General features: G+C 48.5%; 1 protein-coding gene across 2 annotated transcripts in view; it reads right to left on the bottom strand.

Moving 5' to 3' along the window:
• Positions 1-24,262, bottom strand: part of ZGRF1 (zinc finger GRF-type containing 1) — an 829,426-nt gene that overhangs the window by 601,754 nt on the left and 203,410 nt on the right. For both annotated transcript variants that reach the window (XM_078676730.1, XM_078676729.1), the window contains exon 6: positions 13,018-15,325. In XM_078676730.1, the coding sequence (XP_078532856.1) occupies positions 13,018-15,325 (2,308 nt within the window). The remainder of the gene's footprint in view (positions 1-13,017; positions 15,326-24,262) is intronic.

The raw sequence follows: 24,262 nt of genomic DNA on the forward strand, positions 1-24,262 counted from the left end.
GCATACTGCAGGTTCCAGGTGGGCTAGTTGGCCCCCAGGGACCCGCAGTATGCAAGGGGAATTAGTGCCCCCTCTGCAAACACGCCCGGGGGCTGCGTTGCAGAGAGGTGTAAAAAAGGCTGTGGCCTCATTACACCTCTCTGTAATGCAGCTCCCTGGCTTATACTGGAGTCTCCTGGTGGGCTAGTTGTCCCCCAGGGACCCCCAGTATGCAAGGGGAATTAGTTCCTCCTCTGCAAACGCGCCAGGGGTTGCGCTGCAGAACTTTGTAAAAAGGGGGCGTGCCCTCTGAACACCTGCCTGCAAAAATGTAGCTAAATCAGTATAAAAAAAATAACAATTAATACATTTAAAAATTGTCATTTAAAAAACCTTCGAAATTCAATGAAAAAACCATAGTTTTCAGGCCATATATAGTTAGGAATTATGTTGAAATCTAGTTTGTGAACTGAACATCATCTGCGCCATCTTGTCCATTTCCTCAGACTCACGCACAAATATGCACGGCAGCCATTTTAGGCACCATGGTCTCCCTGCTCACGATCGATCGCCAGCACGTTCCCCTGGCGCTGCAAGCACCCCCCCCCCGCGCACTCTGGCTGCCCCTGCTCCCTCATGCACGGGTCATAACACCTCTCCTTCTGCGCGACTCTGCCCCTGGGAACCACACCCCGCGCCTGACCAACACCTCCCTTCCTTTCATGAATACCTCTCCTTTGATGACCCCTTCCTCTGAGCCCGATTGTCTGCACGGATCCCAGGCCATCACTTAGCCTGAGGATACAGTTTATTGCCCCTTACTGTATGGAATCGCCCCTCTTCAAAGGAGCTACGATTGATCATGGCCCCCCCCCATTGAGATCCGATCAGGCGCACACATTCTAAGAATCGGCGGAATGTCCAGCTGTGTGATAGCCATCTCCTATTGTATGTGGGGTGGGGACCTCTACTGTAGATATGTGTGGGAATGGGCCTCAAGCGGGGATTCCGGGGATGTCTTTTCATACTTCAAAGTGTCTTTATTGCAATAAAGAATGTTCACATGTCATAAACCAGTGTATAAGAGGCCAGGCCTCAGAGAGGCTGAGAGAGCACCTCGAGAAGATACCCTGTTGTCTGATTTGACGTGTTCTGCTCCGTCGGAATAAACTCCTGTTTCCTGCCTTCCAGTCTCCAGCACCTGCCTCTTTATTTGGTAACCGGGAGTTGGGTGAGAGGCGGCTAGCGCCGGGCAAACCTTGAAAAGGGGTAATCGACCTGATCTGCCTGACCCTTTTTCTACAATTGGCGTCCCAAGCGTGGGGCCCATCAGCGACACGTGGATCCAGTGGGAGAGGTCCCGACGACAGAGTGAACGACTGCAACGATTGGAAGTGCACCTGCCCGATAGACCCTCGTCTGGCAGCCGGTCATCCGAACTTCACTGGTTCCGAGCAGACCTCTCTCGAGTGATCTACGGTCCTGACTGGGAACCATCAGGAGTGCCGCAGTAACGACAGAGAGTAGAGGACGATCGGGCGCTGGAAGCGGAAGACGAGAAACTGTCCATGCGGTCCGGGTAAGGTCGTGTAACACGACGAATTGCGAATTGATTGTTTGATTGTCATTGGAAAATACTAGTATTACGCATTTGATTGTTTGGTTCTGAGAGGTTCTCTGTCTACAAACGGGGAAGGATAGGAGTATTCTCCCTTTGCAGATAGTGAAGGGTGGGTAGCGCAGGCTTTTGCCCCCGTTGTAACCCGTCGCGCCTACTTCCCTCTCCATTGATTGATTGTTTGTTCGAGCATTTACTGTTCAAAATTGGTTCTCTGAAAGGATCTTCTCTGCCTACAAACAGGGAGGAACAGGAATTTCCCTCTCTCTTTGCAGATAGTGAAGGGTAGGTAGCACAGGCTTTTGCCCCCGTTGTAACCCGTCGCGCCTATTTTATTCCTCATTTGATTGATTGATTGTTTGTCCGAACATTGACTGTTTGGAATTGGTTCTCTCTTTGGGTATTCCCTATTTGCGAATACTGTAGAATAGAAATATTCTATCTAGTCTTCGCAAAGTAGTGAAGGATAGGTAGTGCAGACTTTTGTCCCCATTGTAACCCGTCATGCCTATCTTCTCCCCATTGTTCAGTAGTTGGTTCAGCCCGACCGCTTATTAGAGGTGGATCATCCGGCTCCTCTGGAAGGCACCCCTAATAAGGATATGTTTTTGAAGTATGGACTAGTCGCCGTAGCTTATAGTAAGTTGTGGCATAAATATACCAAAAAGGATCGGGAAAGTCAGTGGCCACTGATAGGATCCTTCGATGACGCAAAAATAAGCGTGCTGGAAACAGCCCTTTGTAACAATAAAACAACGCCCACTATGCTTGATAGTTTCGGCATGTGGCGCAAGGAGACGGAACAACGAAAGAAAAGAAACGAAGTCAGACTAGAGAAAGAATTGCGAAAAGCAGCTCATTTAGCCGCGAGCAAGTTGAAAGAAGAGATAAAGGAAAGAGAGGGAGCTGGACTGAAGCAAGAATCCGAGACATCGAGCCAATGTCCCGTTAGAACACCCTCTACGCTTTACCCTGAGCTACCTTCGAAGCAGCGAGCGAACGATGATCTACTGCTAGGTCCCCCGATCATCTACATGCCCCCTCCATACGCCCCTTCCCAACCCTTAGTGCAACGCGCGCAGCCCCCTAGCACAGATGAGAGCAGTGCCAGAGCCTCGGTCCTCACGGCCTCCGCGCCGGCCGAGCCCCTTGTACTCAGCGCAGCGCAAGCAGCAACATTAGATGAGCCCGAAACTGAGAAGAAAGACTCTGCTAGACTCAATCGATTGAGTAAGAATGAACGAGCAGGGATTGATAAGATTGTAAAGACGCTAAGAGAACGGAAAGAAAATGAAGATTACGTGACAGATATATGCAATACATATGCTGATAACCACAAACAACACTTTGTTGCACGTTTCTGTTACCACACCCTTAACGCCTATGAAGACCGGTATCGGAACAAAGGTCCTGAAAGCCTAACGACTCTGTATAGAAAAGTCGACATTGGAGACGAGGGCGAGGGTGATGTGACGGACCTCTTCACGCGCACGCTTGAAGTCTTCCGACACCTCACTGAACAAAGATTAGAAGCCGACACCACGACCCCTGTAGCGACTGAACCTCAAACCGAGAGAACTGACACCATGATGCCAATAAGAGAAGCGGCACCTTATTGGGTCCCCTCACGAGGACAGGGAACACACGACGATATTAACCACCAAGATGCGAGAGGGAGGGTAGTGTACAACTGGGTCTACCAACCCTGGGATCGGCAAGACATCCTGACTTTCCGAAAGTCCTTGCCCGATCTACGAAAGAACCCCACTGCCTTCTACACAGAATTAGGTACCGCCTTGGGTTCGACGATTATGACCCTAGCGGACATCGACTTGTTTTTCGGGCTATGTCTGCCAGCTGATGTGTGGAAGCAAATCCGGAAAGTCGACCACCTTGAGCTGTTCGGACATACCTGGTCACAACTCGATGGCATAGACAAACAGCGAGAGCCCGGACAGAAACCTTTGAAATCGATTCTAGACCTGCCAGACAAAATAGTACTAAAACTGAAAACCATAGTACCAGAAAAGAAGGTGGACTGGTCGATAGTAACGGCCTGCTGCCAGAAACCACAGGAAGACGCCTCAGAACATTTCTCCCGGTTCAAAACGGTGTTCTCCGATTACAGTGGCCAGGACATGACCTCTGCGACCGGACATCACTTGTTCGTCCAGAACTTTGTAAAAGGCCTGAAACCAGAAGTCTCGCAAAAACTGCAGACTAGTGAAAGTAGTTGGGCTGCCTCCAAACCCGCGGCTATCCTTCAGATGGCTCAATACTATGAGCGACAAAAGAACGAGAACGATCAAGCGACTGAGAAAAAGAAAAAGGACTTGAAAGAGAGGGTGATGATCGCTCAGTTGCAAGGGGTGACTATAGGAAGGGAACAGTATAGAGGAAACTACCAGTCGAATGCTCCTAGAAATCCACCCCCTAGAGACCGCACACCCGCGCCCGGCGCTCCACGAACAGACCTCGATGAGAACCAGTGTGCGTTTTGCAAAGGATTTGGCCATTGGAAGTCTCAATGTCCGGTTCTTCTGGAAATGATTAAAAATAAAGAGACGAGGGACATGACGAATGGCCCCAGGACTAGAGGGCAGGGACGAGTGTACACAAACGACACCAACAACGACAGACCAGGTAGATCGAACACATTTGCCGTCCCCGACAGAACCAGTATCAACTATCTGACTGTGAGAACGCCCCTGACTTTGCATAGGACTGCCCGGGGCAAGGGAGGGATCCAGTCGAGCTCTATGTTGACCAGCAAGGTCCTTATGTCACCGCTAAGGTCCTAGGTACGAAGTCTCCATTTCTGGTAGACACTGGCGCGACACGTAGTGCGTTATCTAAACGACTGATTCCAAGGGCACCCTTGTCTGGCTCACACATAACATCAATAGGCTTTGATGGAACGCCCTCCACTAACCCCTTATCCGCACCGGTTTCCTTCGACTTGGACAGTAACCCCACTGACATGACGTTTTTGCTCTCCTCCAACACCCCCGACGCCATTATGGGACTTGACTTGTTGAAACATTTTCGAGCCACTATTAGGTGTTCACAAGACGGAGTTCGAGTCATTCTGTACGATAACCCGACTCTGCTCAGACCTCATCCCGCACGACACATGTTCTCCATCTCTGACGCTGACGCATCCTTACTTGACTCTCTACCTCTGTATCTGTGGGCTAAAACTGACGCTGACGTAGGACGAATGATGATCGACCCCGTGCACATAACTGTTCGCCAAGATGCGATACTCCCAAAACTCCCACAGTATCGGATATCGCCCGAAGGTGAGAAGGGATTGGTAATGATAATCCAGTCCCTGGTAGAGGCAGGAGTGGTAGAGGAAGTAGTCAGCAATATTTGCAACAGCCCTATCCTACCCATTGTGAAGAAGCAGGGCGAGGGAGATGAGAAAGCGTACCGCTTCATCATCGACCTTCGAGAGGTCAACAAGGTAGTTATACCTCAGTACCCCGTAGTCTCAGATATCACCACCATTCTGACCCTGATTCCTTCCACAGCCACCACCTTCACTGTTATAGACCTCAAGAACGCTTTCTTCTCCATCCCCATCCACCCAGACAGCCGCTACCTTTTTGGCTTCACGTTAAAATCCCGCTCATATAGATTTTTTAGAGCTCCCCAAGGTTACACAGAAAGTCCCAGCATCTATAGCCAGGCCCTCAAGCGACAACTGGACGCCGTTCAGCTACCGGATGGAGTGGTGTTGATACAGTACGTCGATGACATCCTTTTGGCGGCGGACACCACTCCACTTGCAGTCACAGCCACCATCCAACTCTTGCACTTCCTTGCGGAAAATGGCCACAAGGTCTCCAAGAAGAAGTTGCAATTCTGCCAACCCCAGGTCACCTACCTAGGCCACCTCTTGTCCAAAGACGGGAGAAAGCGTACACCCGATCGAATTCAGGCCATTCTAGAAACCCCTGTCCCAAAGACCCAGAAACAAGTCCGCTACCTGGTAGGCCTCACCTCCTTCTGCCGGCAGTGGTTGCCAAATTTCAGTCTCATTGTAAAACCTCTACTTTCCCTGTTGGCTAAAGATGTCCCCTTCCCACTCCCTTGGACCCCCGAATGCCAGGCGTCCTTTAAAGAGTTGCGAGATGCCCTTTGTTCAGCACCTGTCCTAGGAACACCAGATTACTCCAAGCCCTTCTCCCTCTTCACTCACGAAAGGGAGGGATGCGCGTTGTCTGTTCTAACTCAGCCTATCGGCCCTAAGCAACGCCCTTGTGCCTACTTCTCTGCCACTCTTGACCCCGTAGCCAGAGCTTTGCCTGCCTGCCTTCGAGCAGTAGCTGCTGCTGCTGTCTCTATCCGTCAGAGCGAGGGAATCGTACTCTCGAACTCCCTCACTGTGTTAGTACCCCATGCGGTCAACACCCTTTTGAACCAGACCAAGACTCAACACCTGACTAGTGCACGACTGACTGGGTACGAATTGACACTACTTGCACCCCACATCACTCTGAAAAGATGTACGACTTTGAATCCCGCCACACTGTTGCCCTTGCCTGAAAACGACCCCGATGTGCCCCCTATACACAACTGTGTGACCCGCACGGACGAACAGACTAGGAGTAGAGTTGACCTCCGAGACACTGCTTTCACAGACCCTGACGGAGAGCTATGGGTAGACGGCTCTTGCATCAAACTCTCCGACTGCACCACCTCAGCTGCCTATGCAGTAACGACAGCCCGAACAGTAATTGAGACAGCCCGCATCACACAACGATCCGCACAGGCGGCAGAACTGATTGCCCTCACACGAGCATGTATTATAGCGACAGGGACCACGGCAAACATTTACACGGACAGCCAGTACGCCTTCGGAGTGGTTCACCATTTTGGACTCTTGTGGAGAGAAAGGGGATTCCTGACGTCCCACGGCACGCCCATTCTCCACGGAGATCTAGTCTCCGCCCTGATTGAAGCAGTTCTCCTCCCCAAACGATTAGCAGTAATCAAATGCCAGGCACACAAGAAGGTGACAGACTTAGTCGGACAGGGAAACGCACTGGCCGACATCACTGCCCGAACCACAGCTGAGAATAGGACGACGACACGCATGTATGTGACCAGGTCACAAGCAGAAAAATGGACTGACGCTAGCGAAACGATTAGGGACATCCAGTCGGCCAGCACACCTCACGAACTGACTGAGTGGGAACGGGTGGGTTTAAAAGATGATGAAGGCTGCTGGCGGACAAAAGACAAAAACAAATGGTTGCTGCCTGACTCGTACCTGATTCCCATACTGACTATGGCACACTCCCCCGCACACATAGGATCTGCCCCCATGATCGAACTCATCTCCAAGGTCTGGCATAACGACAAAATCCCCGACTCAGCCAGACGCCTGGTCCAGCAATGCCTTATCTGCCTGCAACACAACCCTGGGAAAGGAACTGTGGTACCCCGGGGAGGGTTTGGGGTCCCCGACCATCCCTTTGAGGTCCTCCAGATGGACTACATCCAACTAGAAAGATGCCAAAGCCTGAAGTATGTATTAGTCATTGTGTGTGCCTTCAGCAAATGGGTAGAAGCCTATCCAACCCGTGATAACACTGCCATGACCACTGCCAAGGTACTACTGAAAGAGTTTTTCCCTCGCTACGGTCTTTGTCGAATTCTATGGAGCGACAACGGCCCCCACTTCATAACTGAAGTTATCCAACTAATCTTGAAAGGGTTGGGTGTAAAACAGAGGTTTCCTGCAGTCTTTCACCCCCAATACGCTGGCTTAGTTGAGCGACACAACGCCACACTGAAACTAAAACTGTCGAAGATAGTGGCCACCACAGGACTTAAATGGCCAGATGCCCTCCCACTGGCATTGCTATCGATGCGCTCCACTCCCACTAAGCACCATTTGACCCCCTACGAGGTTGTATTTGGGCGACCGATGAACCTCTGGACTGCCCCTAAACCGACCTCCATTCACGACGTCCCGGACGTCCTACTGTCTGATTACTTGTGCAAATTGACTAAAACGTTGTCTGTCATTCATCAGCAGGTGCAGCAGGCCATCCCCGATGCTTCCAGGGGTCCGGGTCACGATATCCAACCGGGGGATTATGTGCTGATCCGAAATTTCCAACGGGCGAAGAGTCTGGAACCCCGGTGGACGGGCCCCTGGCAAGTACTGATTACCACCCGGACGGCTCTTCGAGTGGAGGGGAAACGGCACTGGCTGCATGCACACCACTTTAAGAAGGTCTCCTCGACCCTGGCCACGACAGAAAACGTCAGCACCCAAGAAGAGCTCCTGTACAAAGACCGGCCATCACTGAACTGTTATCCTGATACAGAGGCACTCGAACTTGCAAAATTCTCTGATCCCACTGTGCCATCCAGGGAAGGGTATTTCCTGCGTCGAAAGGAGGGAGCTTCGGCTAAGTAGACCACGGACTAAGTTGAATCTCAGAACGGTAGCCTAAACACAACCAAGGGTTACCCGGAGAGAAGCTAAACGAAGTCTGCGGTTCTGCCCACTACCGAGCACCTCGAAGATGATGGAAGCGCCAGATAAGAAGATGATGGAAGCAACCGGAAATACCCACTACTGGAACCCAAAGACTGACAGTATGCACAAATCGAAGACAATTGCCATTTTCATTGTCCTCCTCTTTTGCCTCCTCCTCATGACTTCCTTCTGGATCGTGGAAGAGAGCGCACCCGCTCATCAGATATTGCTGACCACTGCACAGCCAACCACTATGAAAGAGCATCACCTGATCTCCCTTTCGCCTCAGCTCCGAGAAAGGCGTAAGGAGTTCTGGAACAATTCCTTCGTGCAACTGTTGCACCAACACAACCTTGCCGCCAACGCCACAAACTGCTGGATCTGCGGGTTGCTCCCGCATGCCACCGGACACTCCATCCCTTTCATCCCTTCCCCTTTCTCAGTTCACGGCTCCTGCCTTGCCTGGTTGATCCTCTTGCAAGAGAGCTACAAGGACAACGCCACTTCTGGTCAAACAGTGTCACACTTCTACCATGGGTTCTGGCTGAACAAAACCGGAAGGACATCTGCTCCCTTTTGTCCTTTGACCTCTGGTTCCTCCTTCCATATGGACATCCTTGCCAAGGAACGAGTTGAAATGCAGGTGTTCCATAATCCAGCCAGACCCACCTTCTCCTACCTACGGAAACGAACTGCTGCCACTCTGACTGTGGCTCTGTCTGTTATCAATGTCACGGGCCTCGTGTGCCTCGAAGGCCTGGGAACACAGCTGGTGGGTCACAGTTCCTGCCACATCACCAGAACATTGGACTCAATTGATCCCCCCTCCTTTGTTGCTTCTCCGAATATGCACTTTGTTTGTGGCACCAAAGCTTACACTTGGCTTCCAAAAGGTTGGGGGGGTACTTGCTACATCGCCTTCATTCTCCCTCCAACGTACGTGGCCCCAGCAAACCATCACCGGCAGAAGCGCGCAAGAGACATTGAACACGCCGACTCCACCGGAGCACAGTTCCTGGATGCAGTGAAGGGACTTGTTCCTCTGTGGGGCCCAATGGCAAACAGCCGCGCCATCCAACACCTGACCCAGGCAGTAGAAACGACCATGAACATCACGGCTGGCATCCTCACTAACAATACGGCCGAGCTTCAGGCAGTCCGCCTGGTGGCTCTTCAGAACCGCCTTGTTCTAGATGTGGTTCTAGCTGACCGTGGAGGAGCATGCCGCATCATCGGATCCAGCTGTTGTACCTACGTGCCAGATAACTCGCCCTCAGTCTACAAAGCAATCGAGCACCTCCACAGACTTTCCTCAGAGGTTCACCAGGAGCAGGAAGGATGGTCGCTTGGGAGCTGGTTTTTCGGGGCACTTTGAAGGACTGGGGATGGAGGTTGTTTACATTTATATTGATACCGGTCGTGGTACTGTGTGAGTGTTGCCTAGGTATTCAGTGCTTGCCACCTTTGTGTTCACTCATTGCTAACTGCATGTGCCCTAAGACTTTGGACTTCGGAACTGAGCACATGAGTCCCCTCTATGAGGTAGAAATACGTGGCCTTATGGGGATAGATCCGAATTGACAAGTTGGCGAGACATGTTAAAAGGGAGGACTGTTGAAATCTAGTTTGTGAACTGAACATCATCTGCGCCATCTTGTCCGTTTCCTCAGACTCACGCACAAATATGCACGGCAGCCATTTTAGGCACCATGGTCTCCCTGCTCACGATCGATCGCCAGCACGTTCCCCTGGCGCTGCAAGCACCCCCCCCCGCGCACTCTGGCTGCCCCCGCTCCCTCATGCACGGGTCATAAGACCTCTCCTTCTGCGCGACTCTGCCCCTGGGAATCACACCCCGCGCCTGACCAACACCTCCCTTCCTTTCATGAATACCTCTCCTTTGATGACCCCTTCCTCTGAGCCCGATTGTCTGCACGGATCCCAGGCCATCACTTAGCCTGAGGATACAGTTTATTGCCCCTTACTGTATGGAATCGCCCCTCTTCAAAGGAGCTACGATTGATCATGGCCCCCCCCCCCTTTGAGATCCGATCAGGCGCACACATTCTAAGAATCGGCGGAATGTCCAGCTGTGTGATAGCCATCTCCTATTGTATGTGGGGTGGGGACCTCTACTGTAGATATGTGTGGGAATGGGCCTGAAGCGGGGATTCCGGGGATGTCTTTTCATACTTCAAAGTGTCTTTATTGCAATAAAGAATGTTCACATGTCATAAACCAGTGTATAAGAGGCCAGGCCTCAGAGAGGCTGAGAGAGCACCTCGAGAAGATACCCTGTTGTCTGATTTGACGTGTTCTGCTCCGTCGGAATAAACTCCTGTTTCCTGCCTTCTAGTATCCAGCGCCTGCCTCTTTATTTGGTAACCGTGAGTTGGGTGAGAGGCGGCTAGCGCCGGCCAAACCTTGAAAAGGGGTAATCGACCTGATCTGCCTGACCCTTTTTCTACAATTAGCATTTAAAAAACCTTGCAAATTCACTGAAAAAACCATAGGTTTCAGGCCTTACATAGTTAGGAATTAGCATTTAAAAAACCTTGCAAATTCACTGAAAAAACCATAGGTTTCAGGCCTTGTATAGTTAGGAATTAGCATTTAAAAAACCTTTGAAATTCACGAAAAAACCATAGGTTTCAGGCCTTATATAGTTAGGAATTAGCTTTTAAAAAAACTTTGAAATTCACTCAAAACACTATAAGTTTTAGGGGTGTTATAGTTAGCTGGACATTTCACTCATACAAAACCATTGAAATTGCTCCTATATAGTTAGTTGTACTAACTATATTTCACGCACCCGCAATCCACTGCTGATGATGTCACATATTACATCATTCATGACATGGTCAGTGACATCACTGATGACATCTCAAATGACATCACTGATGACATCACTGATGACATCATCCATGTGACAATCACATACACCTTTTCATATACTATTACAATTTTTCATCACTCTTTGTAAAATACAGAGTATCATATTTGAATCCATTGTCACAGCAATACAAGTATCTAAAAATCCACTCAGTGATTCATAGATGTATACACACATCTAATCATTTACCTGTAGATTCACTCATACATGCTGTCAATGAACAATAGAACACTATCAAAAATACTTATACACCTATATCGACATTAAACAACAGCACACATCCTATTCACATATGAAGTCATCCTACTCACTTATGCAAACAATGGATCATACTTACATATTTACTTAGCAAAACACTTATACAAACACCACTTCATCTATTCATTTAGATAGTAAGTCATACTTAGTGAATTATAAAATCATTATTACAAGTATACAGTTATCCATACAGTCACTCACACAATCATTGAGTCTTATGTATACTTATTTATATACAACAACTGACACATACACTGCCTTTTATTTTTCTAGTTTGTTGGACCTATACCATTGAGAAATACATTTGCCATCACCACACCCATAAAGAGATTCACTCACCCAAACTGTTAGAACATGTAGTTTTAACTTCATATATCTACTGAATCAACTATTCACACATCTTTGGACAGTCACACACGCCCCACCGAACCACACACACTTTCACACTCCCATACAAATACTCAGTTAACTAATCAATAACTAATATAGACTTTCACATAGCTAGTAACCAACTGTAGAATCAGTTTACACAACAACTGACAAAGTGATACAGATATTCACACAGTTTAGTCACTATCCACTATATTTAGTGAGGCATTATAAACTGGTCAAGTAAACAGTCAATTACACTGCTACTAAATCCTCCATCCAAATATTTATTTATATATATCCACTCATTCTTCAATGCAAATTGCTATATATATAATGCATATTTAAATAACGAAGCAAACCACATTCACTGGATGATGTCATCAGTGATGTCATCAGTGATGTAATTTGAGATGTCATCAGTGATGTCACTGACCATGCAATGAATGATCTAATATGTGACATCATCAGCAGTGGATTGCGGGTGTGCGAAATATAGTTAGTACAACTAACTATAAAGGAGCAATTTCAATGGTTTTGTATGAGTGAAATGTCCAGCTAACTATAACACCCCTAAAACTTATAGTTTTTTGAGTGAATTTCAAAGGTTATTTTAAAGCTAATTCCTAACTATATAAGGCCTGAAACCTATGGTTTTTTCAGTGAATATATATATATATATATATATATATATATATATATATATATATATATATATATATATATATATATATATACACACACATGTATCTTTAAAGCAGGTAAAAGTGGAGTTAAGCACAGTACGCCCTATCTAACTTCACAATGTTTCCGGTAGGCACCACTTTTGTTTTTATCTCTCATCGTTTATTTTGAAATCATAGTTAGGACACTGAAGGAAGATCAAATGTTATGCCTGCATATCGCAATGAAGGAAATTCAATGCAATACTGTTTAGGCTTTCATTACAGGTTAGAGAAGACGAGATAATAAACAGAGATACAAAGGAATACAGAAAAAAAGTAATAGAAACAAAGGCAAAACTGAAAAGAAAGGAAATAAAGTATAGGAAGTGAGAAAGAGAAGAATGGGAATAAGCAAATAGAGAAAAGTGCATATAGGAAAGGAACAAAGAAAAGGAGGAACATGAAAGAATGATCAGAGGATAGTGAAAAAATAAAGTGAACACAACTGTGACTTGAAACTCCTTCATAATACATTGGTTGTGCCCATCGACTCTTAAATGGATACTTGGGAAAGCAGTGGTTAACACTTATATCTAAAAAAAGGGGGCAATGGAAATTAGGTAGTATACAAAGCAGAAATTAGAGAATTAGGGGTTTCTTGGGACGGAAACTGCTGCACAAATCAGTATACAGTGTGCTCTAGAACAATTATAAACAAGTATCTACCACAAACCTTCCATGCCTCTAGCACAATCAGAGCGCGATTCAACACTGCTACTGCCAGTCACCACACCAATGGTTTCTTCTTCCAAGTGCTTCAAGCTTTCTAAGGCTGTGCTATGTGCACCAAGAGACCTCAGAAGGCCAATGCCATTTCCAAGATCAGAAAATCTGGCTGATACAACAGTACTTGCCATGTCTTCTTGGACACGTAGCAAATCATGTCCTCTCTCCACAGCCAGTTGGGATGTTGTGGAAAAAGCAGGCATGTCTTTCATTTTATCTAACCAAGTACATGCTCCACTGGGCTCGACATTAACATACTGGTGCAACTCAGATGAATCTTTAGCTTCTAATGGCAGTTCTACAACCAAATTGTCTGATGCAAGGTTATTATTTTCCCAAGAATTCCATAAAGAACTATCTACGTGATTATTACTTTTGGCCAACAAATCCACTTCCTCAGGCCCTTGGCTCATGACTGATGTGGTTTCTGAAGTAGATGAAATTGATATGGGTTCAGCTTCAGCCAACTCCTCAAACTTAGATTCACAACGTCCTGAGCACACAGAAGCTCTGTCGCAATCATCATCCACTAACAACGGGCTGTCAACACTCACAGAGTGGTCATCCGCATCATTCTTGTCACCTGTGCTAATTGTTTTGATCACATTTGTGTTCTCTGAAAAATCTTCAGTTCCTGAATGTGAATAGTCAACCAATGAAATAGATGCAGGAGGGGCTTTTCCACTTTTCCGCGATTCTGGAGGAGTTTTTGAACTATCTGGGGAATGTAATATGTCCTCAATCACTGGGGATACTGAGATACTATCCCCAGCCAGGTTTTCTGCAAGAGGAAGGCTTTTAATAAGACACTGTTCTCCCTGACTGCCTCCATTTTCAACAGGATCTCTTTTACTAGTAAGGTCCTCAGGTTTGCCCATTTCTTCTCTTGAAGTGCCTTCTGAACTGTACGCAGGCATGCTGGTCGCCTGTGAGTCTTCCTCTTCTGTGTTATCAAAATCAAAGCTATCCATCAGATTAAAAGTGATCTCTGAAAATTCATCATCTGTATCATTGAAGCCATCAGATATAATACATTGCTCCTTCATCATTTCACCTGCAGATTTGTTTGGTGGCTTTTGGCTGCCACAACTTACATTTTCTGAATGTGACCTGTGCATATGGTTGTTTTCACACAGTGACTCATTATTATACTTTCTATAGCAGGTATCTGCCTTTTGATCCATCTGGTCATTGAATATTCCAGAGCTACTAACATTTTCATTCATGCTCACATCGGGGAGAGATTCTTTGGCATACATTCCTTCAAGATTGATACCTAGTGATGAGGAGCATGTAGATGTTTCAAGTTGCATGTTTATATTTGATTCAAATGCTTCAGTTGTCCTTTGGAGGGTATCAGCGTAATGTTTGTAGTTAAAAGGATTTCTAGCAGTCATACTGCTCATGGGAGAAGAGGATATCTCATTGCCTATATTGGAATCTTTGTATATCTGCCTGTGGTTGTTATCCAATAATGTTTCACTAGTGCCCTTCAAGAACTCTTCTCTTGCATTAGATCCGGAAAAATTACCACTCACATGGTCAAAGTGGTCATGCTTGGTTTCGTCTACGAGAGTACATTTATTGTTATTGCTGGATGCATCCTTAGAGTGTTTAGGCAAATACACATCCCACTTGCTTTTTTTGGAAATCGACGTACTCATTAAATCGCCTGATTGGCATTCTCGTTGCATGTTTTCTTTGGTCTTCCTTTCAACAGGGCTTAAAAGGTCAGCTGCAGTTGTGTCCTGGTGGTTGGAAAAGCTGTTTCTAAACTCTGAAGTTCTCACTTCTGTACTAAACATATTCGGTTTGGAGTTTAAAAGTGCTAAAATCTGTGCTTTGCTCCGTATATGATGCGAGATGCCCATTCCCCCGGTGGGTCTAGAGAACTCTGTTGAGTGCAAAGTAGTTGCTTCAGATCGTTCCTGCCCAGTAGTCCCAACAATAGAATCAGAATTGCAGTGCTCGTCATTCAGCTTCATTTGTTCTACGGGGTCAACATGGCTAGGAGAGAATAGTGCAGACGGAGACGTGGCTTGCCCATCATCCGGCAGAAGAGGCAACTTAACAAATGCACCAACTTCTTCCTGAAAATTTGACTGCATGTTTTTGCCATATGGAGCAGCAAATAAAGGAGACGTATGGTAGAGCTGTGACGGCAAGGCAGTGCAATGCCGTTTTGCAGAAGAACTGCTGGATACATCACTATGATCCACATCTTTACATGGAAGAGGGCGCGGTCCAAGAAAACCCTACAGGAGAAAAAAGAGAAATTCTTGTGAGTAATTTGTTCAGATCAATCGTTAGCTTAAGGAGAGCAAAAGGTAAGGCAACAGCAGAAATTGCATACCTATCTTTATGCACAGTTTCAAAGTCAATCTTACTTTTGGCAGTTCAGAAACTGAAGCATGAAATGTAAATCAAATGTTCTGATAGCATGACCTCAGTAATAACAGAAAATAGATCAAATATTGTTGTGTGCAATCAGTTGCTAGGAGATAGATCCATGAATGTTAACAGGAATATTACAATTGGTCTGTCTTTGCGAAAAATGTTATGTTTGAGAAGTTGAGTACATCTAATAAGAATTAGGCTACTCCATGGAAGGAATCCAGCTGATTGTTTTACAAATATGCCACAAACAATCCTAGTATCTCAAAAGTTTTGATGCAAGCTATCACTGATACTATACAATGGATGGATGTTATGATTGGCATACATGTGGAATTGGATCACAGGCTTTGAATATTATTGTGTTGATTTGCTTCGCTGTAGTAAAAGGGCTGATGACCATATAGTGTCAGCATATGAGTATTTACTGAACAAATTACATCAGCCTTCAAGTATAGGTAGAGGACTTCATGCTCAAAAATGTTTATCCTGTCGATTTCACTCTGCCTCCCACATTTTCCTGTCTAAAAAAATGTATGCTACTGTTTTGGGCAACAACACTTATTTGTTGTCTGTCATTTGTAGCAATATACCCATCATCGTGAACGTCTGCACTAAAAATATGCTTTTTTCATGTCATGCTTTGAGTAACACACCTCTCATTCTATTAATATCTCTCAGCCCACCATACCTACAGAAATAATCCTTAATGCGAAAACTCTGCGATTTCCGGATTTATGTACATCTTTGAAAATTGGCGACTACGCCATATGAATCCATCCATACTTCCATACTGATATTATAAAGAGAGACCCCAAACCTTTGAGGCGGGTAATATCAGTAACCACAGCACCAATCACAACACCCAATACAGTATTGGAAAGGGCAGTTGCAGCAGAAGGACATAGGCTATGCAGACGGCCACCATATACATTTAAAAGGTAAAAGAACCGTGCCAGCAAAGTAGTCCCTTGTGGGCGTGTCTGCGTTGTGCTATGGGCGTGGGCTGGGGACGTGACTAACGCTGGAGGCGTGTGGTACGGCTATCATATCGTGAGCTATGGGCGTGTGCTGGGGGCGTGACAAACGCTGGGGGCGTGTGTCCGCCCTTCATGCCATGTGAGTCGTACATACAAGCGCCAATTACGTTGCTGCGCAGCATCAAGGGGCACGCTGGGAGGGGTGACACGCTGGGGGCGTGAGAAACGCTGGGGGCATGTGTCCGGCCTTCATGCCATGTGAACGCAATTGCGTCGTATCAAGGGGCACGCTAGGGGCGTGAGAAACGCTGGGGGCGTGTGCTACGTTCCGCCCTTCATGCCATGTGGGTCTTACATTAATCAGAAGATCGTCTGCTGTGGCCGGGGGCGTGACAAACGCGTTCAGCTGGAGGCGTGGTAACGTTACTGCAGCCTCTCCTGCGCGCTGTTACTGAACTCTCTCATTCAACGAAATTACACGCGCCTGCTACCATCAACCAGGGCTCTAGCGGGCTCAGGCGGCGGATCAGTACACTAATTACACGCGCCTGATAACATCAACCAGGGCTGCCGCTGGGCCTCAAGCGGGGGAACAAGCGCCTGCTAACATCAAACAGGCCTACATCTGGGCCTCAAGTGGGGGAACACGCAAATGAGCGTGTCTGCGGGGACAATTACTGCAGCCTCTCCTACTCGCCGTCACTCAACTCTCTCATTAAACGGATTTACCCGCGGCTGATAACTCTCTCATTCAACGACATTACACGCGCCTGCTAACATCAACCAGGGCTGTAGCCGGGCTCAGGCGGCGGATCACTACACCAATTACACGCGCCTGCTAACATCAACCAGGGCTGCAGCTGGGCCTTCTCCGTCCCGATTCTAATTAAACAAAAAATGTTGTCTACCGCGAGATCTTAAAATAAATTGCCCTTGCCAAATACACACATTACACACATTCTATTTCATACCCGGACAACGTCGGGACGGGCTGCTAGTAATACTATATTCTCTGAACATTAGCCTAAAAAAAATAAGAAATTTAAAGACATCAAACAGACATTAAGAACAATGCGAAACTTGTGGAGCTGGCACTCATAAGGAAGACTTAACCACTAGGGCAAATCAATACAGTTCAAGGAAAGTGCTCAAAGTTTTTTCTCAAATATAAAAACCATCTCGCCAACTATCAGTATACATACACACAAAATTAGTTGATCAGACTGACAAAGCTCAAAGGATGGAGAAGCATACTAGGAAACGAGCCAAAGCTCTACTGTTTTACGATGTGTGCTTTGCATCCTGAGACAGTCACTTTGCACACTCCGCTACATGCAACACACCCTGAATCAGCATCTGCAATTTCTTAGTTCTATGAGGCGTAACTTCAGCCACAGGCCTCCCAGCTTTAACAACCCTGCAAACTGACTCAGTCACACTCGTCACAGCCTCTGGCATGCTCCACTCTCCCTGAATCAATTACTGCGCATACCCGGCCCCTTCTTGCTCACCTTGAGTGATCTACATGCACACACTCCACTAACCATACTGTCTGCTATGCTCCACACGCCCACAGCCACTCTCAGCACATCCACAGCTACGCTTGGCACACCCTCAACCATGCTCTGCACACTGCCCTCTTCTCATAAATGCAATTATATTTTCTTTAGTGACACTGTGAGAAGCTGGCTTAGTAAATGGTTCTCGCTTATATATAAGTGTAGCACCCTGAACTAATCCAGAAGACTCTTATGGTGATTTTAGTGGTCTTAAAAAACCTTAGAAAGCTCTCTAAGTGGTAGCTGTGGAGAGCAGCCTTCAGGCTTAGTCCAGAAGCAGTGTAAATCAGCTTGCTTTACCAGAGCATAATCTTATTGGTATAGATGAAGTGAAAAATGAACCACACAGTGCATTTATAAAAATATTTATTATTATAGGACACTCACTAACACATACAAATATCTCCTACCCAGAGATATCTGAAATCCACACAATACTTAGCAAAGAAAACAAGCATTAGAAATGCAATCGGGCTCGGATTTGTTTGAGCTAATGGCATTGTAAATGGTAATGTATTTTTGCTAAGTGTTATGGAGCGTGTTAATGTGGTGGTGGTGGTAGTGGTAGTACTGGTGGTGGTAGTACTGGTAGTACTGATGGTGGTAGTACTGGTAGTACTGGTGGTGGTGGTGGTACTGGTAGTGTTAGTACTGGTGGTGGTGGCTCGGATTTATTTAATTTTGAGCTAATGGCATTGTAAATGGCAATGTGTTTTCGTCATGTGTGAAGGAGTGTGTGCATGTGGTGTGTAGTGGTATTATGTGAGTTGTATTGTGTAATGCTGTGCTTTAGATGAATATGTTTAAAAGTAAAAAGTGTACCATACTGCGATTGCTACGAAAGTTAATTGTGGATGTGTTAACAATTGATGCGTGCACTGATGGCTGGTGGTGTGTGTGCTTGGTGGAAGAGTGCACTATCGCCTGGAGGTGTGTGTGCCTAGTGGAAGGGTGCACTGCCGGCTGGTGTGTGTGTGCTTAGTAGAACAGTGCACACATGGCTGATGTTGTGTGTGTTTGGTGAAAGATTGCACTAACGGTTGCTGGGGAGTGAGCCTTGTAAAAGAATGCAAGATAGCTGCCTGGTAGCAGTAGCATTGGTGGTAGTGGTACTGCTGCCCGTAATACTTCTACCACTCTGCACTCTGCACTACCACTCTGCACTACCACTCTGCACTCTGCACTACCACTCTGCATTCTGCACTACCACTCTGCAGTACCACGCTGCACTACCACTCTGCACTACCACTCTGCACTACCACTCTGCACTACCACTATGCACTCTGCACTACCACTCTGCACTCTGCACTACCACTCTGCACTCTGCACTACCAATCTGCACTCTGCACTACCAATCTGCACTCTGCACTACCAATCTGCACTCTGCACTACCAATCTGCACTCTGCACTACCAATCTGCACTCTGCACTACCAATCTGCACTCTGCACTACCAATCTGCACTCTGCACTACCACTCACACTCTCAATCTGCGCTCTGCACTACCACTCTGCGCTCTGCACTACCACTCTGCGCTCTGCACTACCACTCTGCGCTCTGCACTACCACTCTGCGCTCTGCACTACCACTCTGCGCTCTGCACTACCACTCTGCGCTCTGCACTACCACTCTGCGCTCTGCACTACCACTCTGCGCTCTGCACTACCACTCTGCGCTCTGCACTACCACTCTGCGCTCTGCACTACCACTCTGCGCTCTGCACTACCACTCTGCGCTCTGCACTACCACTCTGCGCTCTGCACTACCACTCTGCGCTCTGCACTCTGCACTACCACTCTGCGCTCTGCACTACCACTCTGCGCTCTGCGCTCTGCACTACCACTCTGCGCTCTGCACTCTGCACTACCACTCTGCGCTCTGCACTCTGCACTACCACTCTGCGCTCTGCACTCTGCACTACCACTCTGCGCTCTGCACTCTGCACTACCACTCTGCGCTCTGCACTCTCCACTACCACTCTGCACTACCACTCTGCGCTCTGCACTCTGCACTACCACTCTGCGCTCTGCACTACCACTCTGCGCTCTGCACTCTGCACTACCACTCTGCGCTCTACACTCTGCACTACCACTCTGCGCTCTGCACTCTGCACTACCACTCTGCGCTCTGCACTACCACTCTGCGCTCTGCACTACCACTCTGCGCTCTGCACTACCACTCTGCGCTCTGCACTACCACTCTGCGCTCTGCACTACCACTCTGCGCTCTGCACTACCACTCTGCGCTCTGCACTCTGCACTACCACTCTGCGCTCTGCACTACCACTCTGCGCTCTGCACTACCACTCTGCGCTCTGCACTCTGCACTACCACTCTGCGCTCTGCACTCTGCACTACCACTCTGCGCTCTGCACTCTGCACTACCACTCTGCGCTCTGCACTCTGCACTACCACTCTGCGCTCTGCACTCTCCACTACCACTCTGCACTACCACTCTGCGCTCTGCACTCTGCACTACCACTCTGCGCTCTGCACTACCACTCTGCGCTCTACACTCTGCACTACCACTCTGCGCTCTACACTCTGCACTACCACTCGTCGCTCTGCACTACAACTCGTCGCTCTGCACTACCACTCGTCGCTCTGCACTACCACTCGTCACTCTGCACTACCACTCGTCGCTCTGCACTACCACTCGTCGCTCTGCACTACCACTCTGCACTCTGCACTACCACTCTGCACTCTGCACTACCACTCTGCACTCTGTACTACCACTCTGCACTCTGCACTACCACTCTGCACTACCACTCTGCACTACCACTCTGCACTACCACTCTGCACTACCACTCTGCACTACCACTCTGCACTACCACTCTGCACTACCACTCTGCACTACCACTCTGCACTACCACTCTGCACTCGCCACCAGACACGGCGGACTCGTGGAAAATTAATGAAGTGACCTAGAGGGTGAGGATGGGATACTCCGCTACCATCGAGTTCGTAGAAGAACAAGATTACATACGAAAAACAAGCAGCACAGAAAGCATCACTTTCGCGATCGCAATTGTTTAAACAAGCAGCACAGAAAGAGATCACTTTCGCGATCGTAATTGTTTAAAAAAAACAGATCTGATGCATGTGATTCTCTACATTGCTGGCCGGCTGTTCATGCGCGCACACAGAGCTGAAGGGAAAAAAAACACTATGCACTACCACTCTGCACTCTGCACTACCACTCTGCACTAGCACTCTGCACTCTGCACTAGCACTCTGCACTCTGCACTACCAATCTGCACTCTGCACTACCACTTTGCACTACCACTCTGCACTCTGCACTACCACTCTGCACTACCAATCTGCACTCTGCACTACCAATCTGCACTCTGCACTACCACTCTGCACTACCAATCTGCACTCTGCACTACCAATCTGCACTCTGCAATACCAATCTGCACTCTGCACTACCAATCTGCACTCTGCACTACCAATCTGCACTAGCACTACCACTCTTCACTACCACTCTGCACTAGCACTCTGCGCTCTTCACTACCACTCTGCACTCTGCACTACCACTCTGCACTCTGCACTACCACTCTGCGCTCTGCACTACCACTCTGCGCTCTGCACTACCGCTCTGCGCTCTGCACTACCGCTCTGCGCTCTGCACTACCGCTCTGCGCTCTGCACTACCGCTCTGCGCTCTGCACTACCGCTCTGCGCTCTGCACTAGCGCTCTGCGCTCTGCACTAGCGCTCTGCACTACCGCTCTGCACTCTGCACTACCACTCTGCACTCTGCACTACCACTCTGCACTCTGCACTACCACTCTGCACTCTGCACTACCACTCTGCACTCTGCACTACCACTCTGCACTCTGCACTACCACTCTGCACTACCACGCTGCACTCTGCACTACCACGCTGCACTCTGCACTACCACGCTGCACTACCACGCTGCACTACCACGCTGCACTACCACGCTGCACTACCACGCTGCACTACCACGCTGCACTACCACGCTACACTACCACGCTACACTACCACGCTGCACTACCACGCTGCACTACCACGCTGCACTACCACGCTGCACTACCACTCTGCACTACCACTCTGCACTACCACTCTGCACTACCACTCTGCACTACCACTCTGCACTACCACTCTGCACTACCACTCTGCACTACCACTCTGCACTACCAATCTGCACTCTGCACTCTCAATCTGCACTCTGCACTACCACTCGCACTCTCAATCTGCACTCTGCACTACCACTCGCACTCTCAATCTGCACTCTGCACTACCACTCGCACTCTCAATCTGCACTCTGCACTACCACTCTGCACTACCACTCTGCACTCCCACTCTGCACTACCACTCTGCACTACCACTCTGCACTACCACTCTGCACTACCACTCTGCACTACCACTCTGCACTCTGCACTACCACTCTGCCCTCTGCACTACCACTCTGCCCTCTGCACTACCACTCTGCACTACCACTCTGCACTACCAATCTGCACTCTGCACTACCACTCTGCACTACCACTCTGCACTACCACTCTGCACTACCACTCTGCACTACCACTCTGCACTACCACTCGCACTCTCAATCTGCACTCTGCACTACCACTCGCACTCTCAATCTGCACTCTGCACTACCACTCTGCACTACCACTCTGCACTACCACTCTGCACTACCACTCTGCACTACCACTCTGCACTACCACTCTGCACTACCACTCTGCACTCTGCACTACCACTCTGCACTCTGCACTACCACTCTGCACTCTGCACTACCACTCTGCACTACCAATCTGCATTCTGCACTACCACTCTGCACTACCAATCTGCACTCTGCACTACCACTCTGCACTACCACTCTGCACTACCACTCTGCACTACCACTCTGCACTACCACTCTGCACTCTGCACTACCACTCGCACTCTGCACTCTGCACTACCACTCTGCACTACCACTCTGCACTACCACTCTGCACTACCACTCGCACTCTGCACTACCACTCTGCACTCTGCACTACCACTCACACTCTCACTCTGCACTACCACTCTGCACTACCACTCGCACTCTCACTCTGCACTACCATTCTGCACACTGCACTACCACTCTGCACTCTGCACTACCACTCTGCACTCTGCACTACCACTCTGCACTCTGCACTACCACTCTGCACTCTGCACTACCACTCTGCACTCTCACTCTGCACTACCACTCTGCACTCTGCACTACCACTCTGCACTACCACTCTGCACTACCACTCTGCACTCTGCACTACCACTCGCACTCTCACTCTGCACTACCACTCTGCACTCTGCACTACCACTCTGCACTCTGCACTACCACTCTGCACTCTGCACTACCACTCTGCACTCTGCACTCTCAATCTGCACTCTGCACTACCACTCTGCACTACCACTCTGCACTACCACTCTGCACTAGCACTCTGCACTAGCACTCTGCACTCTGCACTAGCACTCTGCACTCTGCACTAGCACTCTGCGCTCTGCACTACCGCTCTGCGCTCTGCACTAGCGCTCTGCGCTCTGCACTACCGCTCTGCGCTCTGCACTACCGCTCTGCACTCTGCACTACCACTCTGCACTCTGCACTACCACTCTGCACTCTGCACTACCACTCTGCACTCTGCACTACCACTCTGCACTCTGCACTACCACTCTGCACTCTGCACTACCACTCTGCACTCTGCACTCTGCACTACCACGCTGCACTACCACGCTGCACTACCACGCTGCACTACCACGCTGCACTACCACGCTGCACTACCACGCTGCACTACCACTCTGCACTACCACTCTGCACTACCACTCTGCACTACCACTCTGCACTACCACTCTGCACTACCACTCTGCACTCTGCACTCTCAATCTGCACTCTGCACTACCACTTGCACTCTCAATCTGCACTCTGCACTACCACTCGCACTCTCAATCTGCACTACCACTCTGCACTACCACTCTGCACTCTGCACTACCACTCTGCACTCTGCACTACCACTCTGCACTACCACTCTGCACTCTGCACTACCACTCTGCACTCTGCACTACCACTCTGCCCTCTGCACTACCACTCTGCCCTCTGCACTACCACTCTGCACTACCACTCTGCACTACCAATCTGCACTCTGCACTACCACTCTGCACTACCACTCTGCACTACCACTCTGCACTACCACTCTGCACTACCACTCGCACTCTCAATCTGCACTCTGCACTACCACTCTGCACTCTGCACTACCAATCTGCACTCTGCACTACCACTC

This window comes from Lissotriton helveticus, chromosome 2_1 (genome assembly GCF_964261635.1).
Source record: "Lissotriton helveticus chromosome 2_1, aLisHel1.1, whole genome shotgun sequence".
Classification (NCBI taxonomy): Eukaryota; Metazoa; Chordata; class Amphibia; order Caudata; family Salamandridae; genus Lissotriton; species Lissotriton helveticus.